At 43.8% G+C, this 19,234-nt stretch overlaps 1 protein-coding gene across 4 annotated transcripts; it reads left to right on the forward strand.

The window, feature by feature from the left end:
• The first annotated feature begins 6,822 nt into the window (after nucleotides 1-6,822).
• Nucleotides 6,823-17,507, forward strand: LOC106539759 (uncharacterized). 4 transcript variants are annotated; one of them, XM_087708619.1, is made up of 2 exons: nucleotides 6,823-6,954; nucleotides 14,971-17,507. In XM_087708619.1, the coding sequence occupies exon 2, from the start codon at nucleotides 14,985-14,987 to the stop codon at nucleotides 16,569-16,571; it is 1,587 nt and encodes a 528-aa protein (XP_087564745.1). In that variant the 5' UTR covers nucleotides 6,823-6,954; nucleotides 14,971-14,984; the 3' UTR covers nucleotides 16,572-17,507. The 4 variants fall into 4 exon arrangements, with proteins under 4 accessions (XP_087564745.1, XP_013910111.2, XP_087564743.1 ...); XM_014054636.2 differs by having other exon boundaries at nucleotides 14,974-17,507; XM_087708617.1 differs by having other exon boundaries at nucleotides 6,867-6,981.
• The last annotated feature ends 1,727 nt before the right edge of the window (nucleotides 17,508-19,234 follow it).

Raw genomic sequence — 19,234 nt, forward strand, 5'->3', positions numbered from 1 at the left:
GGTGTCTTGCCTGAGCTTTAACCAGGGAGAATGCTTTCACCATATTGCAATGGGGCCTTTCAAATCCAGGCCAGTTTTAATAAGGGTTATGTTACCCTATTTTAAATGCATAATTAGAGAAGCCAGGGATTCAACTTTTCCCACGTGAAGGCCCATCAGTTCAATCTCTCTTGCAATCTGGTTGGACAGAGATGCAGAAGTGCAACTCAGAACTGTTTCTGGAGACAGAAGAAGGTGTTACCACACCCCTTTCGTTGGTCCACGTTGAGGAGGAATTTAACACATCTCCGTCTTTATACCAAGGTAAGGAATTCGTGAAACCAGCTTCCTGTTGCTAGTTACGAAGTTGTGTGTGACCCATCGCAGCCCCAAGGGCAATGTCCCTCTAGGCCTTCCTGTCCTCTACCATCCTCTGGAGTTCATTTAAGCTCATGCCTACTGCTTCATTGACTCCAACCAGCCACCTCATTCTCTGTTGTCCCTCTCTTCTTTTGCCCTCAATCATTCCCAGCATTAGGCTCTTCTCCAGTGAGTCCTTCCTTCTCATTAGGTGGCCAAAGTATTTGAGTTTCATCTTCAGGATCTGGCCTTCCAAAGAGCAGTCAGGGTTGGTCTCCTCTAGGACTGACCGGTTTGATCGCCTTGCAGTCCAAGGAACTCGCAGGAGTCTTCTCCAGCACCATAGTTCAAAGGCCTCAATTCTTTGGCGCTCAGCCTTCCTTATGGTCCAAATTTCACAGCCGTACATTGCAACTGGGAAAACCATAGCCTTGACTATGGTTTTTGTTGGCAGGGTGATGTCTCTACTTTTTAGTATGCTTTCTAGATTTGCCTTACCTCTCTCTAATTGCCTACCTCTCTCTTAAAGTAAAACTACTTCTTTGCAAGTGTGGTGGGAGACTTTAGGGCTCTCCATTTTCTTACCGTAAGAACTCTTTGCTTGAGGAAGGCAAATAAACCAGAAGGAAGACGAAGGTCTGTGTCTCCTCTGGAAAAGCCCCTGGCATGGCCTTCTAGTAATCCTGTCTTACCCAGCAGACTCCCCCCCCCAAAACAGTCAGCGACAGAGGGGTCTCTAGCAAGCTTAAGAGAAGTCCAGGAGTTTTAGCTTTCTCCCTTTGCTTTTCCTTCCACCAAGACCCTATGTTGGAATGCAAAAATGCTAAGCAAAAAAAAAAGGGGGGGTTGCATTATCACAGACATTGAGGGTGGACTCTTCACCCTGCTCCCCATTGGAAATTGTTTTAAAAAAACAAGACAGAGAGAGAAATTTACTTTCATCTTAGAAAGATTAGGGTGTCTTATAGTCAGCAATTCACACAACAGCTAAGCAGGACTGATGTATCTGGGACTGCATCTAAACTTCTTGGAGTCAAATAACTAGATTAATTAAGAAAAATTTGAAGTCATCTGTCCCACCCTCCCTCCACATTAGCTCAGCTAACACTGTCAGTGAATCAATGGGGTGCAACCTTGTCCATCCTATTGCTTTCTACGAGAATCAGGAATACAGATCCCAAAATTCAGGTTCCTGCTTCATATGGCTAGTATTTTGCTAGTCCTGTATTGTTCAGCATTTTTTAAAGAAGCTTCCTAGTTACAAGAAATAATTTATAGCAGAATCTGCCCAGTTTACCTTGGACAATTTTTTAAATTTGTATTTTATTTATTTGAGTTACAGTTTTCTTCAGAATTAAGGCATCTTTTCAAGAGCAAGCTTCCAATTTATTTTACACAGAAATAGGAGTGGGTAGTTTATGTTTGGATAGAGTTTTGCATATTACACAAAAATTAGAGGGGAAAGTGGAGGAAAAATTCCCTCAACTTATACACCCAGCATATATTTTCTTTCATCTTTGCTATTTAATAGTTCTATCTAAATCGGGGATTTCCAGTCCTCCAGAACTCTTAAACTACAGGTCCCTGCAGCATCAGCCAGCATGATGGGCAGTTTTGCAACTTGTGGTCCATCAGTTTCGGGCAGTCACACATTCCCCACCTTTGAATGACCTCATTGATGGTCATTCTGCAGCCTTTGGATAAAACAGTATGTGACCTCTGAACTTCCCTTGCTCTGCCTGCTCTTTTTTTGCATACAGGTAGTCCTCATGTAGCAACCACAGTTGGGACCAGTAACTTGGTCATTACACAAAGCCATCATTAAGTGAAACCGTGACTGTGCTTATGATCTTGCCTCAGCTTTCCTTCGCTTTACAAACCTGCAAAGGTCATAAATGTTGAGGACCAGTTGCAATGTGACTTACCACTATCGTTAACTGCAAACAAGGCATAGACTCTCTGTATTTAACGCTAGTTCCCTCCTAACCAGGCACTCTGGATACAGTGAGCCAATTCCCTAGCCAGCATGGAAATGGCAACTCTACATTTCTGGAGAGCACCAAATTAGGAAAGATTTATAACTAAGGATAAAGGCTAAATATGTTCATTTTCGCAACTGATTATCTCTGGTTATCCAAGCAGGTGATGGGGTAGCACAATCCAAAGAGCAAGAAAACGGTGTGTCTCTTGCGAGGTTGCAGTATAACTTTGCCCAAGAAACTCATCTACCAACAAGAAGCAGTGAATTTTTCCTGACGGGTGAAAATGTCAACCTGCTTCCTCAGTGGCCCAGAACCCACCCATACGCAAAGGGACCCATTAGATATTTCAGCACCCCAATTGCACACCAGGGAGGTTCTTTGCGCGTCAAGGCCACCTACGTCTCACACAAGCAAGATGGCAGCGGGGATGCCCCTCAGAGTCGCGAGCAGAATAACCCTCCGGATGTTGCGGTTGCAGGAGCCAGTTCACAAAAAGAAGGGCATCCCGGTGAGAGGTCACCTCCGGAGAAGGAAATCCATCCTGGGAACATCGAGGCAGGTGGTAACCAGTTACCAACTTCTGAAGTTCACGAAGGAACATGTGACAGAGGGGCGTCCTGTGGGGGTTCTAATTCTGCAGAGATTCATCTAAGCCCCATCCCTGTTACCCATCAACAGGCCTCCCTTGAAGGCAACTGCTCCTTCAGATGCTCCAAGTGTAGCCACCCTTTCCAGTGCAGGTCTGCAGGTCTCGTGGGACAAAAAGCCGAGGCCACAAAGAAGCAGGTGAAACTCACCCCCTCTTCTAAAGAAAAGGCTGGCCAGGTCACGGAGAAGCCCTTCCATTGCCCCGAGTGTGGGAAGGGCTTCCTTCACCGATCCAGCATCCCACGCCACCAGAGACTCCACAGGAAAGAAACTTCGTCCCCCGATTCTGAGAAGCAGATGCCCAACCCGTACACTAATTGTGAGACCTCCTCGTCCACTATAAAGCCCCCCGTAATCAAACACAAGGGGGTGCCTGGGATCGACCAGCCGTTCAAGTGCCTCTCCTGTGATAAGAGCTACGGGCAGAGATCACATCTGAAGAGACACGAGCAGAAGAAGCACCAGGTGGCTGACTAAACCGGACAGCTGCTTTGGCCAAAGACGAAGGCTGCTTCCTTCTATACCTGCCAGGAACTGCTGGGAGAAATTTCTCCTCCTCCTCTTCCTTTCCTGATCAAAATTCTCCTGAAGAACGGAAATAGCTTTTCCCAAACTAAGGCATTGATGTGTCTGGTCTCTCTCCTTACTGTCATGGCCAAGCAACTGCTCATCTCTGATCTGACCACATCATGGGCTGCCAAAACTACCTTGGCCTGTGAAATAGGTGAGATGGGCCACAGACAAAATCTGGCAGATAGATAAATAAATATACTTTCCTTCCCACCACTCTTCTGTTATCTTTATTCTTTGTCACTATAGGAGTCCTCCAGTTTTGCCCTGATCAGTACAATCCATGGGGAGGAATGATGAGAACTGCACCCCAACAATATGTTTTAAAGAAACCTGGTCCACCAGTTATTTATATTATCTCTAAAAACAATATCCAATGTTTATGCATATGTTTATGATAGTATCTTCATGATTGTGCTACTGCAAAGGAGAGGGTCTCTGGGCTCTATACAATTAGTCCTCAACTTATAGCAGTTCATTTAGTGACCAAAGTTACAACAGCACTGAAAAAAGTGGCTTATGACCATTTTTCACACCTACAACTTTTGCAGCATCTCTTTGTTCAAGTAATCAAAATTCTGCCTTGGCAACTGACTCATATTTAGGGCAGATGCAGTGTCTTGGGGTCATGTGATCATTTTTTGGAGACCTTCTGACAAAGTTAATGAGGAAGCTAGATTCACCTAACAACCGTATTACCAGCTTAAGAACTGTGATGATTCATTTAACAACAGTGGCAAGAAAGATCATAAAATGGGGCAAAATTCACTTAGCAACAGAAATTTTGGGCTCAATTGTGGTTGTAAGTTGAGGACTACCTGTATCCATCTCCTACAGTATCATTCTTTTTCTTGTCACCACCATGGCTGATAGGGAGTTTAGTGCCCCACACAGCAAAATCCCCCTGTATGTTTATTCAAAATTAGTCCATGCAGCCAAGGTTTATGGAGACTTCTGTTTCCAGAGACAGCATATATTGAATGCTAATTGCTACAGTTAATTATGGGAGAAGATATCCTGGATGGACTTTTGGTAGGATCCAGCAAAGTACTTCTCTGTCCTTCAGTGATCTTGCATAGTACCATATTATTCACTTTGAAATACATGGACCTGGAATTGTAATTTTAAATCTATATTTTGCAAGAATTTGGGTCTATGATCAAGGGAGCCAGTTTGGTCTAGTGCAAGGGTGTCAAACTCGCAACATCACGTTGCCTCCAAGTGACATTTCGCGATGTTTTTCCTCTTCATGGAGCTGTGGTGGCCATGGCCTGTGTGTGAGACACATCCAGCTCGCAGGCCACCAGTTTGACACCCCTGGAGCCTAGCGGTGAAGGCAGCAGACTAGAAACCATTACTTGGTGAGCTCTGGTCCCTTCTTAGGCACAAAGCCAACGTAGGCCAATCCCTCTCTTGCAGCCCTGGGAAAGAGGCAATGGCAAATGTCTGAAAAAGTTTGCCAAGAAAATTGCAGGGACCAGCAATTTCCAAACAAAATGGAACAGAGGAAAAAAATAGGCATTAAGAGTTGTGAATTTGAATTTAGCTGTTGAAAAGCAATGTTCATGAATTTGTTTGCTTTGGGTTTTTTTTTTAAATTTTATTTACAAACGTAAAATGCACACACACACAAAACTTAGACGTACACCACATTTACACAATACAATACGGACAGGAGCTTCCTGTTTTTTCTAATAGCAATTATCAATCGATACCACTCACCTTATATTATTTCCCCTTCTGTCATAGTTCATTTGGGTTGCTTTGTTAATAATCACAACATGTGTTTCACTCACCAGGTTAAGCACGGTAAACCTGGGCTCTCTCAATCTCTTCCTGTGACAGCATTTCCACAGTAAAAGCGGAGACATGGGTGCCAGATAGCATTTTGGCATTGATTACAATGCCATATACCTAGGGGCCACCTTTGCATTGGACTTAGATCCTTTTAAGTGGGGCAGAAAAATGTTCACTCCAAGTTCATGGCCGCCTACTCATTTTCCAGGTGTTAAGTTCTTTTGTTTAAAATGTTTCAATTGTTTGGACTTTCAGGTGCGTGAAGAAGTGTCTTGTCTGGCTAGGTTTAAATGTCTAATGCAAAATCCTTTTCCAGATGTCTTGTTTGCAGCACACATGTCATGTAACAATGGACTTGTTAAGCAAAATTTCTTTGCAATTTTTGTGCAATCTTCCTATGACATTTTTCTTGACATCTACATTCCAACCTTTTAAACACCAGGCAGATATATTGTTATTCACACAGACTTTTTTTTAATGGATTGCCAACATCTCTGTTGTGAAAGTAAATCCTACCTATGCTGCATGCTTCATTTTTATACAAATTAGAAGTCCAAAAATGCTATCATAACTACAATAGTACCTCAAATATTTCAGACAAGAAATGGCTTGGATCTTCATGTATACAGGCTTATGCAGTAGACTAAGTCAAAATCCCACCTCTGTCTAGCCAAGGGGTCACCAACCTTTTGGACCTCAGGGACCACTAAATTCATAATTTTAAATCCCACGGACCACTAATATGAGTTTTAAAAAAGATAAATAGTATTTAGTGCAATATAAACAATGGAAATACATTTTCTCACGGACCGCCAGTGATCCACGGACCATCAGTGGTGACCACTGGTCTAGCCTACCTCAGGGGTTATTCAGAAACATTTGCAGGAAAAACGGGGTGGAAAATTTTTAGTACCAACCTGAAGATAGGAATAGTAACCCCCTTGTCTGACATTGCAATCCTAAACACAAGGTGCCCCTGCAAAAGTCCCTCATCTTGTGGTCCTTAACTACTTAACTCCACTACTGTGGAGACTATATGGTTACAATCATGATCCTAAACTAGGTTTCATCCTCTATTTTGGGGACGGTCTTGCAAGACGTTCCTCGAAGGAAAAACCGTCCAAGGTCGATTCGCTTGGAAGATAAAGCGTTCAAACGATCAGGAGCCGCGCGTTTCGCAACCAATGCTCTGGATGTTGACCCGGGAGCAACCCTTGGCATAAAGCGAGCGGTGTGCGTGTGCGTGCACGTGTGTGCACGCCTCCTGTCGATTTCCGCCGAAAAGCGGACTGCTGTATGTGTGTCCCCCCCCACTCCCATCCCGTCTCTCCCGCCCACCTACTCAGGCCGTGCTCCGCTGCCACCAGAGGGCTCCGGCGACTTCCACCGAGCACGAGGGCCTGCGCTTTCTCTTCGTCTCTCCGCCCAGCGTCTGGCCGGGATGAGTTTCCTGTCTCGGGCGCTTGCTGCATCCGGATCAGCGGGAGTCAGTTCGCCCGGAGAGCCGCAGGAGCAGCTGAGCCTCCTTTTTCCCGATCCACGACCGGCACCGCGCGGCGCTGGCGATCAGTGGAGCCATCTCGGTCCTCCAGCCTCCGCTTTGCTCTTCTCTCTGTCGGTCTGTGTCTCTCTTTGCTCCACCGAGGTGGGAATTCCCCTCCGGCCAAAACCATCCACGGGGGCTCCGCCCAGGTTTTGCGGCCATTCGGCCGCCTCCCTCGTCGTGGCCGAGCCAGATGCCCTAGGAGGATGCAGGGAGAAGGTGAGGTGGCCGTACAGGCCACTAGCCCGGCCCGCGGGAGGAAGATTCACGGGGCCCGCAGCGGGCGATTCGCGGAGGGCACTGCCGGGCGCGCGATCTGCCCTGCGCCGTCTCGCGTGGGAACTGCTTCGGCTGCTTTGGCCGTGCAGAAAGTGGGGTTTTTCTCGCCCGTTCCCGTTTATGGTGCCGTTCCCCCCAAAGAGTCAGAAGCGCCGCCTCCCTCTTCCAAATTTCTGGTTGGGAGAAAATAGCCTGGGGCTTCTCTAAAAAAAAAAAAGTAATGGACCCAAGCGAGGCCTCTTGCAAAGAACAAGCCTAGAATTGTTACCCAGATTTCCACTCCTTACAAAGCGATGTTGTCAGCATGGAAGGAATTTCTGCTGTTTGCAAGCCTCCGGGGATCATAGCTGAAGAAACGCTGTGTAAGGAAAGGAAAGCTTACCCATAGCTGTGCAAAAGTTGGGGGAATTTTTAAAGCTCTGCCCCACCTGTATCAGGTGCCCCCCCCCTCTGCTCCTTCCCACCCCTTGCCCCAGCTTGGCATCCCAGACTTTGAATCTCTCAGAAATGGATCTTGCATGAAGCCTCAAATCTCTAGGGGCATCACATTGGAGAGGGATAACCTCATGTTTTCCACCACCCCAAATCCCTGGGGAAGAAAAATAGATAGCAGTGAACAGCAACTGCAGAGGACGATGGTGCTGTTTTGCACAGTGCATTTAATTAGATCAATTAATGATCTTGAAGCTGCAACTAGAAAACATGGGAACAGTTGGATTAGCTTTAACTTTATTGGTTGGAAAACAGCATTGTCCAAACTAGGAAAAGAGGTTTATTTGATACATTTAGCAGTATGAAGTTCCTGTCTGTTTCTTAGTCAAGCATATTAGCTCGTTTTTAAGGGATGCCTGAATTTTCTTTCTATTATGCATAGGAAGGCAGTAGTGATGATGCTAAAGTAGATTTGTGAGGAGAGCTGGAGTTTCTTTTATCACATAAAGGAGTATAAAATAAGACATATTTCACAGACAAGTGAAACTTAAAACAGCTACTTAGATATTTCATCTTGCAAGATGGCCGAGGTTATTATGGGTTTTTAAAAATCAATTTGTGTATATGTGTGCATGGTCTTAAAAGAACTGAGTTCTCTGAGATATGCACACTCTTTTTTGCAGATACCTGATTCTGTTTCTTCTTTGCAAGAAGGAAAAAAACGTCCCTGGGTAATGGGGAGAAAACATTAAAAGTTAATGCTTTCCCAAGTTTAGTGCCCTGTTTTCCAATTGGTTCACTTCCAGATATCTTCAGCCAATGTCATAAGTCTGAGGAAACTGGAAATTGTGACCTAACACACCTGGAAGGCTCTTATAAATGTTGACCTGGGGAGGGGGAGAAATTGTCTGGCTCCTTCTGGTTTAATTAACCTCCACCCATCCCCCTCAATGCCAGGAAAATGTATAAAGTCATGTGCAGTTATGTAAACTAGATCATTAGCATGCTGGTGTTATGCTATTTGAGATATTGTTGCTTAATTAACATGTTTTTAATGCAGGATGAGGCATTCAGGTTTTGAATGGGTGGGTGGGATTTTGAGGCTGGCATGAGATGGACCACAGTTGTGGAATCAGATGTATTGCTAATAAAAGAAATGGGTTCTATCCAAAACTGCTTGCCTCACCAATGGTACTATGGGATTAAGATTATAAATTTGAGAGTTAAATTTTAGGCACGGGTGCACAGAGGCATTTTGTTACATCTATGCCATTTTAAATATTATAAGTCAGCATAAGAAAATGTAGCCCCAAATATTGTGGTATTGCTTTTATATAGCATGGTCCATGAAAGCACTCTAAAGAGAATGGGTTGGAAAAATTAAAGCCCAGCTTTTGACTGAAGATAGATTGATTTCTGTCCCACTTTTGTAAATTCTGTAATGTGAATTAAAACATGGACCTTGATTCACTGTATTTCCTATTGAGAATATTCTTGATTTTTGTTTAACCCATTAAGTCTGATAGCAAGGTACCAATACAGGCAGTCTTTGACTTACAACCATTTGTTTAGTGATGGTTTGAAGTTATAATGGCGCTAAGAAAAATGACTTATAACCAGTTTTCACACTTACAACCATTGCCAATGGTCACATGATCAAAAGCTTAGCAACTGGCATGTATTTATGATAGTTGCATTGTCCGGAAATGATGTGATCACCATTTGTAACTTTTCCCAACCAGCTTTCAACAAGTAAAGTCAATGGGGGAAGCCAGATTCGCTTAATGACCACACGATTCACTTAATAACTGCAGTGATTTACTTAACAAATGTGGCAATAAAGGATGTAAAATGGAGCAAAACTCACTTAACAACCCTTACTTAGCAGCAGAACTTTTCAACTCAATTGTTGTCGCAAGTCAGACTACCTGTAATGACCTAATATAAGGTTACCATATTTTTCGGAGTATAAGACGCACCAAGATTTTGAAGAGACAAACTAAAATGTTTTTGCACTCTGCAGACCTCCCCAAAAAGGCCTGTTTTTTTGTGAAAATGGGCCTGTTTTGTTTTTTGTTTTGTCAAAAAAGGGCATGCATAGCCTTTAGGAGGCTTGTGGAGTGCTCCTGGGGGCTGGGGAGACCCAAAAACGAGCAAAAGACAATCCAAAAATGGGCCCGTTTTTTCTCAAAAAAATGGCATGCATAGCCTTTTAGGAGGCTTATAGAGTGCTGCTGGGGGCTGATAGGGGAAAAATGAGCAAAAAAGTGGCCCATTTTTGCCCTCCCCTGCCCCCAGGAGCATTCTATAAGCCTCCTAAAGGCTATGCATGGCCATTTTTGCAAATGGGCGAGGTTTTGGGAGGCCAAAAGTGCTGTATTCAGTATATAAGATGCACCCAGATTTTCATCCTTTTGGGGGGGGGAATGTGCGTCTTATACTCTGAAAAATACAGTACTTTTCCATCTGGTTTAAAGGTGGCTGACCTATCTCCTAACTGTCTGTCAGCAGCAGAGGCAGAATAAAAGTTGTGTATTTACCAGTTTCTGGTTGTCCACAATGAGCAACCTTGTATAATGCAACCTTCACCAAATATTGCAGACTAAAGTTAATGGAAGTAGAAGTTCTGTTCCTCTTAAAGGCAATCCGGGAATTTTGCATGCACGAAGATGTGCTCTATCACTGAGGTCTGCTCACCCTTTTTCCTGACCTCTTCCTGATTGTTTATATCAAAATCCCTGCCTTCATTCCTAATTGAAATCCTGGGTGTTGGGCATTGATTCTGGATGCTTTAGTTGAACCTTGCTTGAAAGCTGTTGCCACAGTAGATTGAATTTGGCAAAACGTCAGTCAAGCTCTTGTAGAAGGGAGTATCTATGCATGCTGCCTCCAAAGCAAATCCATTTATCAAACTTGAGATGGATACATGCCTGTGGTAAGGTTAAAAATTGGTATCTCTGCTTTTGTTCAAGGATAGATTACATCAGTCTGGGAAGGAAGCTATTGCACCAAGAATGGCAGACTCAAAAGGGCCATTTTGTTTAGGATTCCATCATCCATATTTATTTATTCAGCATATGACATACAATGTCAGAGAAATCTACACATGCTAGATGCACAATGCAGTCCTGACAGCCTAGATTGCTAGTTCATTCTGTTTGTGCACCTATCCTTGGCGCATTAAAGGGGGGTGATCTAGTTTTACATCAATGAGACAGTGGCACTCAGGTTGCTGACTCTTCCATGCTCATCCTCCAATCTCACCTTGCCTTGCCTGGCCAAGTCCAACGCTGGCTTCTGCTCTCCCCAAACATAACCGCAGCAAGGTTTTTCCAACCAAAGTGGTACCCATTTATCTACTTGCAATATTGCATACTTTCAAATTGCTGGCTGGGCAGGAACTAGGGATTGAGCAACCGAAGCTCGCCATGTCTCATGGAGTCGGGTTCAAACTGCCCGAGTGCAGACCATTTCTGACTGGCAGAAATAGATTAAACTAAACTACAAATTAAACTCATTTTATCCAACATTCTTCATTTCCAATTCCCTCTACTTGAAAATGTTTTCCATTTTCTGCAGTGGGTATTCCCTATTTGACATTGAGATTTCAAATTCCCGTAGCTAATATCATCTTGAGAAAGGGTCCTTGGTGCTCTTTGGCACTAGCACTGATGATGTTACCTAGTTTGGATAATGAAATGTCTATAAGGAAACAACCAATCTCAGAGAAACCCAAAGACCCCACAGTTCCACCCTGAGCTACAAATATTCTCCTTTATTGGTAATATCATCTCCTTTGACAGCTAATGCTACACCTTATGGAAGCAAATTACATGTTAACATGTTAGACAAAGAAACACTTTCTTGTGTCTGTGTTTACCTTTTTTTGTTTTTCATTCTGCTCCACCAAATTCTGTTACAAAATAGAAGAGACATTCCCTTCCATTTCTGCTCAATGCTTAATTGTGTACATTGCCACCATGTTCCACATTCCTGTGGCTATCTTATCCCCCCCCCCAATGCATACATGAAGGAAAGAATGTCTATATGTTAAAAAAAAATCACACAGTATAAAAAAGGGGTCTTTTTCTCTCACACAATATTAGAAGCTGAAATCGTTCTGTGAATTTACATGATGGAAGACTCAGAACAGAGAGCTGTAGAATTTGCTAGTGGAAGATAAAAGAGTAGCCATCATTCTAGGAGGCCTGAAAGGGATTTTCCTAAATTCTTGAAGTATCAGGCTATAAATCACCGTGATGACTAGAGCTTTTATATCCTTGTAAGGAAGGAATAGCTGTTGCCATCCTTGCAGTGGCACTATATATATATGCTTACTCAAGTGGCATAAGAGAGTCAGTTTGGCCTAGTGGTTCAGGCACCAGGCTAAGAGCCAGGAGACTGTGAATTCTAGGCCCACTTCAGGGTTATTGTGGAGAAAATAGGAGGAGGCAGGAGTATTAGGTATGTTCGCTCTCTTGACTTATTGACAAAAAAATAATAAAGGCGGGATTTTAAAAATCTAAAATAAAAAAATAAGCAAAGGGTGGAGAGAAGGCAGGATTGCTTTGGCCATATTCCTCAAGAGGCATGTTGCTACTCCAAGGTTATGTATGAACAAAATGAAGACCTGGAGTTTCCTCAGGCATTTTGCTCAAGTGGGTAGATGAGTTCTGCTACTATTAATGATGAAGAGGGCGATGTGTCTTAGTCTCATTCTCCACTCAAGAGTTCTTGAATGAAATGAGCAGCTATATAAATTACACAATTTTGACTAAGATTAAGTGTAGTGTCTGTCCTTAACAGTATTAATATCTGGTATGTTCAGTTTGGTCTAGTGATTAAGGCAGGCGGGCCCAAACTTCGAAACTTTAAGACTTGTGGACTTCAACTCCCAGAATCCCCCAGCCATACCGTTTCAGACAAATGGCTATCCAACGTCTTCTTAAAGACTTCCAGTGTTGGGGCATTCACAACTTCTGGAGGCAAGCTGTTCCACTGATAAATTGTTCTAACTGTCAGGAAATTTCTCCTCAGTTCTAAGTTTCTTCTCTCCTTGATTAGTTTCCACCCATTGCTTCTTGTTCTACACTCAGGTGCTTTGGAGAATAGTTTGTCTCCCTTTTCTTTGTGGCAACCCCTGAGATATTGGAACACTGCTATCATGTCTCCCCTAGTATTTCTTTCTATTAAACTAGACATACCTAGTTCCTGCAACCGTTCTTCATATGTTTTAGTCTCCAGTCCCCTGATTATCTTTGTTGCTCTTCTCTGCACTCTTTCTAGAGTCTCCATATCTTTTCTACATTGTGGCGACCAAAACTGAATGCAGTATTCCAAGTGTAGCCTTACCAAGGCAATATAAAGTGGTATTAACACTTCACGTGATCTTGATTCTATCCCTCTGTTTATGTAGCCTAGAACTGTGTTGGCTTTTTTGGCAGCTGTAAAAAAAGCTAAGTGTTAATATATTTTAAGTTACGGAGATCCCAATGTCTGTCTCTTTTTTATAACTACACCCGGAACTCGTATTTTTAGGATAATTCGGTATGTATGTATGTATATGTATGTACTCTATTTTTCAGAGTATAAGACACACCTTTTTTCCTCAAAAAGTGGCTGAAAATCTGGGTGGATCTTATACACCAAATACCTCCTGAAGCCCTGCCCCTTCACCAAAATGGCTGTGCATATCCTTATGGAGGCTTTCAGAGAGCTGCTGGGGGCTGGGAGGGAAGAAATGAGCAAAAAACTGGCCATTTTATTCCCTCCCCCCCCCACCCAGCCTCCAGCAGCGTTCTATAAGCCTCCATAAGGCTATGCATGTAATTTGTTTTGACAAAAATGGCCCGATTTCACGAAAACTGGATGTTTTTTGCTCATTTTTGCCCCCCTACCAGGAGCACTCTGCAAGCCCCCTCCCAAGACTATTCATGCCTTTTGGTGGGGGAGGGAACCAGGCCCATTTTCGTGAAAAATGGGCCATTTTTGTGAGGTTTGCAAGAGTGCAAACACTTTTTTTCCCTTTTGGAAAGCGCTTTAACTGATTGATGAGAATTATATCAAGTGTGTGCCAGCAGAAACGCCTACCTAGCTACTGTATTTCTCTCTATATTTCTCTCTCTCTATCCCTCTACCTACCTATGTACACACACTCTCCCTACCTACCTACTGTATTTCTCTCTCTCTCTATTTCTCTCTCTCTCTCTATTCATTTATCTACCTACCTACCTACCCTCTCTCTCTCTCTCCCTACCTACCTACTGTATTTCTCTCTCTTTCTCTCCCTCTCTATCCCTCTATCTACCTACCTTTTTTTTTAAATTTGCCTCTTCAAAATCTTGGTGTGTCTTATACTCTGGTGCATCTTATACTCCAAAAATACGGTATATGTGTATGTGTGTGTGTGCATACATACGTACACACACACACACAGTATTTACAGTATAGATAGATAGACAGACAGACAGACAGACAGACAGACATAGGGGGAAGAAAAGACAGTTGCATGCTAATGAAAATGAGACCTTTGAGTGGAAGAGCGGAAAAGGAATGGAGCATGAACAGATTTAGAAATGGCCTCTCATTGCTTAGGTGACAATAGGCATTTGGAATAAATGCAGGCTCCAGGCTATTCTCTGATATCTGGCTTTAGTTATAAAGGATCCTTTCTCCCCACCCCCATCCCCAATATATGACAGCCAGTGGAGGAAGGCAGATTCCCTTAACAACCACATGGTTCACTTAACAACTGCAGTGATTTCCTTAACAACCATAGCAAATATGTCCTAAATGTAGGCGCTACTCCCTTATCATCAAACATTTTGGTCCCAAAAATGGTCATAAATCAAGGACTAACTTGCTGGTGTTGATGGAGTTAGCAGAGATGGCTAGATTGACTGCTTTGATCAAGGAAAAAAACAACAGATATTTTTGTTTCTACCTGGAAACCACTTCTGAACGTTGTGCTTGAGGTAGAAAAAAATGAAACTTTGATTTTGGGTTTTACTGATTCGATAGATTTGTTGTTGTAGAGAGTGCTTATTTAAACTATTATGTAAAAGTAAAACGTCGTGGTTTGATGTTACTACCCTATTCTATTGCACCAAAAAGAGTTGGAATTCAGTGCCTTTTCTTTCTTTTTTTCTCCTTCTTTTCCACTCTTCTCCCTTCCCTATTTTTTCCTACTATTTGCTTTTGTACTTTTTGTTTGTATTTATATTATAAACCAATAACATTATTTTAAAGAGAGAGAGAGAATGTTGAAAATGGAAAAAAAGATAAGTCAAGGACTTAACTGTATTATCATTTCTAACTTTGGTTTCCCGGTCTGGGCTACCTCAAAAGGGCTGACATATCTGGACTCTTTTTTTTTCTCAGCAGGTGATGGAACAATGAAGGACACCAAAGGGAAGACTTTGCAAGAGAAGGAGGAGGGCTCTGAACCTCAAGTTGAACTGCATTTCACCATATTGGAAGAATCCGAAGGGGGCATTTCTCAGGGGAAACTCTGGCCATGTGGGATTGATGCAGAGCTACGACCTGAGAGCTCATCTCAGCCTGATCTAGATGATGAATTACTTTATTCTGATCGATCCCGGTCCTCGCCGGAAATACAGAGGCTACAGAGGCACCCAGAACCTGACAGCAGGGCCCAGGAGAGAAGAGTGGAAATGTACCCTAAACCTGGTTCTGAACAACAAGTCGAGCTTCATTTTACAATCCTGGAGGAATCCGAAGGGGGCATTTCTGAAGGTAAACTCTGTGCAAGTGAGATGGGACGGGATGAGTCACGGGAAGTGAGCTACCCAGAACGGCAGTGGGATAGGTCTGTTCAGTGGAGTGAGAAAGCCGGTCAGCCATCCAGTGTGAAGGAATCTCTCCCAGCTGAGGACAGACCAGAAGCCGAGGCTAAAAGGTCCGTCCTCCAGCCGGAGAGCTCTGATCAGCAGGTAGAGCTCCATTTTACCATTTTCGATGATCCTGAGGAAAGAAGCCTTTCCCAGGGAACGGAGGACTGTCCGGCCTGGGAGAGCCCATTTAAACCAGCGCTTTGTCAAAGTGACTATCCAAAAGAAATCTGGGATGCGTCAATGGACAATCTTGGAGACGTCTTTGAAGCATCTTTCCAGCAGCAGTTCTACTCCGAAGGAAGACTGTACCCCTGTACCGAATGCGGCCGGGTTTTCAACCGGAAGTCAACCCTGACCCGACACTGGCGGACCCACACAGGGGAGAAGCCGTACTCGTGCCTCTATTGCGGGCGGAGTTTCAGCTTGAATCTGAATCTTCTTACCCATCAGATGACCCACACGGGAGAGAAACCCTACAAATGTCCCGACTGTGGGCAAAGCTTCACCCGTAGCACAAGCGTCACCCGGCACCAGAGGAGCCACAGAGAGGAAGGCCTTTTAAAAAATGACTTGTGGGAGGACGGTTTCTCGTACCCGGTCCCGGCTCCCTTTACTTACCCGATGCCTCTTGTGGTGGAGGAGAAGTCCTTCGTGTGCCCCATTTGTGGGGAGCCATTTACTCATGGTGGGAGCCTGAATAGGCACTTGCGAACACATGGGGTGGAAAGGCCTTATAAGTGCATGGTCTGTGGGGAAGGTTTCTGTTCTATGTCCAAGCTTTACCGGCACGAGAGAATCCACCTGGTGGACAAGCCCTACCACTGTGAAATCTGTGGGAAGAGCTTTGCCGTCAAGTCCACGCTGACCCGGCACCAGATGCTCCACCAGGCAGAGAGGCCCTACATGTGCTCCCACTGTGAGAAGGGCTACGTTCAACGGAGTCACCTGGCCAGGCACCACCACAAAGCCCACCCTGGGGTCCCCTTTAACCCAGTTAAAGCGAACACTGTGCCTGCCACCATTCTGGATTCCGACAACTTAATCACCTATTTCTGGGGAGATGAGGAAACAGACACTACCCCAGAGCCTGTCCCAACTCAACTGATCTATTCTGGAGCAGATTGCTGAAGGATTTAATCCTAGTCTGGAATTCCTGTTCTCCGGAGAGAACTTCGCTAAGATCCCACTCTTGTCTTCTTAAATCTCCATGCATTGGGGTGCTTCTGATCTTAGAGTTTGACGATGCGAAGTGGATTTTTATGGTAGGAAACAAAAACAAAAAACTTGGTTTTCTTGTGGACAGTCTTTGTGCCAAGACCCTTTTCCTGCCTTGTTATTCATATTCCAGGAACTGTCCTGTCACGCCCATATACCACCTCCACATCTCCAGAAGATAAATCATTGTTGTGGTTCCTTGCAGTCTGCTACAGATGGTGCCAGTATCCAAGCCCTTGTAAGGAGGCAGAGCCAGCAAAGAGGGGGAGGTGGGCAATCAGCACACTTCTGGATGGACCCACTCACACAAATTTCTCTAACTGCTGAATAGAACTGAAGCTGTGTGCCATAGTACTGGGCTCAAAGAACATATGTATGATGCAAATCTTCACAGGGGGAAAGGGAATAGTCCAGCCTGTAGCAAAATATCTAGTTGTAGGTGATGTGTGGGAGCTTGGAAATTCATCTGAAATCATTTTTGTTTGTGGTAAGGATGTCTGTGGAAATTCTCAACCATCCAGGTCATGGTTATCCCAAAGTTGCTTTTTGCAAAAGGCAACTGGACTTTGTTTTTCCTGGAAGACATTTCACTTCTCATCCAAGAAGCTTCTTTAGTTCTGACTCTGTAGTAAGGATGGGGATTTCCCCCCCTTACAGGAAGCCTCTGTCTTGTTTTATCACTTCTTTTTTGGGGGGGTAATGGATGAACTTTTAAGAGAAATGACTAAAATATAGAAACAGAAGACATACCTAAAGGCTATTATTTGATGCACAAATTATGTCCTGTAAAAAATGTCTAAGATCTAGGCAGAATATAAATATTTTGAAGAAATAAATACAGGAATATGATACAGTTTCTGTTTTGTTTTCCTATTCTCCAGATTTTCCTGTTGTCATCTGAGCTAGTGGACTATCACTAGTGCAGCCTTAAGGTTTGCAAGTTTTTAAGAAAGGCAACAGAGTCCAGGGGCCTCTTGCTCATTTTAAACCTATATCCTGGCTCCATTACTCTTATTTCCCCCCACACACACAGAAATAGAGAAATTATGCATGCTTATAAAATAAGAGAATATAAATCTTGTCCAAAAAGGTTTGCCCTGCCTTTTATACATATTATTATTTCACCATATAATTTAATTCCCATATTAAGGGGGGGAGGGAATACCTAACACCTAAACTTTGGAAACTCCAGATAGAGTCTGAGGCACCTTGTTTGACTATCACATTGGACTGAAAGGCAGAATGAGCCCTGTGTCACTTTATCAGAAGCTTGAAGTGATCAAAACAGAAACAAACAGAAAACTGCCTTTTAATGAAATCTGAGAGTCGGAAAAGGTGCTTTCAGGCTTAGTGTGATTTTTGACTACCGCAGACCAACGTTTCTTGGGAGAAGAATTTTGGGAGTGGAAGTCCACACATCTTGTTGGAGTTGAGGAATACTGCCATAGACCAGGCTCTCCAAACGTGGCAACTTTAAGACTTGTGGACTTCAACTCCCAGAATTCCTCAACCAGCCATGCAACTGGATTAAATTTTGTTGTTAGTTTGAGATGTTTCGCTGCTCATCCAAGCAGCTTCATCAGTCAAGGCAAGCCAACTAGGTGTTCTGACCAAGGCTTCCTTAAAAAACATGAAGCAGAGTCTTGGTCCCGGCAAAACCTCTTTTATTTACACAACTGTGAATTCCTTTCATTCAGTCAGCAAGGCTTGGCAAACAGTCTCAGAGGAATATTTATCAACACGAATCTTATCTTGCTGGGAGAGCTGTCAGATAACTAGTTTCTAAATGGCAGGACAAGGCAACACTTTGCACACAGTCTCTTATAGTCGCAAACAGAACTTTCCACTCTTGAAACAACCAAAGGAGCGAATTGTTTCCTGCAAACCCCCCTCCCCATTCACTCCTCTTTTGTTTCCTATGAAAGGGCCAATCACCTCCAAGGTGTGGCTTTACTCCCAAGTTGTCCCTGCTGTCTTAGTTGTTCTTGTCTTCTGGCAACATGCACACACTGGGAACAGGCTCCAGCTATTCTTCTGCCTCCGACACAGAGCCCTCATCTGAGCTTTCCTCAACCCCCAGGACTGGCCCATGTTCCTCTCCAACCTCCTCATTGTCTGACTCTGCTGGCCGCCTGCAGGCCACAACACTAGGCAGAGAATCTTTGGAATATACCAACTCCTGCTATATCAACCTCGGGGGTTTCCTCCCCAAAGTGGGTTGCAATGTGTTGATAAATATAGATGCATTTACTGCTCTCATCAATTCATGGTGATCTGCATCTTTTCAAGACCAGGCACAGTGCCATGTTTTGGGGAGGAAACAGACTATCAAGGGGAAGAGATCATATAGGTAGCACAAGTTCTTCTCCAGGCTGTCCAGCAATTCTCTGCATTGACATGAGGCCCTTTGCAAGCATATCATGAAAGGAACCATGGTATATCAAAGGGATGATATTCATGAGTGTATCTAGTTTGCTCTGCCCACTTCCTTCACCTGGGACTCAGAAGCTACAGGTGTTGCTAAGTTTCAGGTTTGCTCTCCTGAGCCAGTACTGGAGCATTGCCTGTGTTTTCCT

This window comes from Thamnophis sirtalis, unplaced genomic scaffold, assembly GCF_051295495.1.
Source record: "Thamnophis sirtalis isolate CommonGarterSnake01/CBP01778 unplaced genomic scaffold, rThaSir2_p1.2 scaffold_3, whole genome shotgun sequence".
In the NCBI taxonomy this organism is placed as follows: Eukaryota; Metazoa; Chordata; class Lepidosauria; order Squamata; family Natricidae; genus Thamnophis; species Thamnophis sirtalis.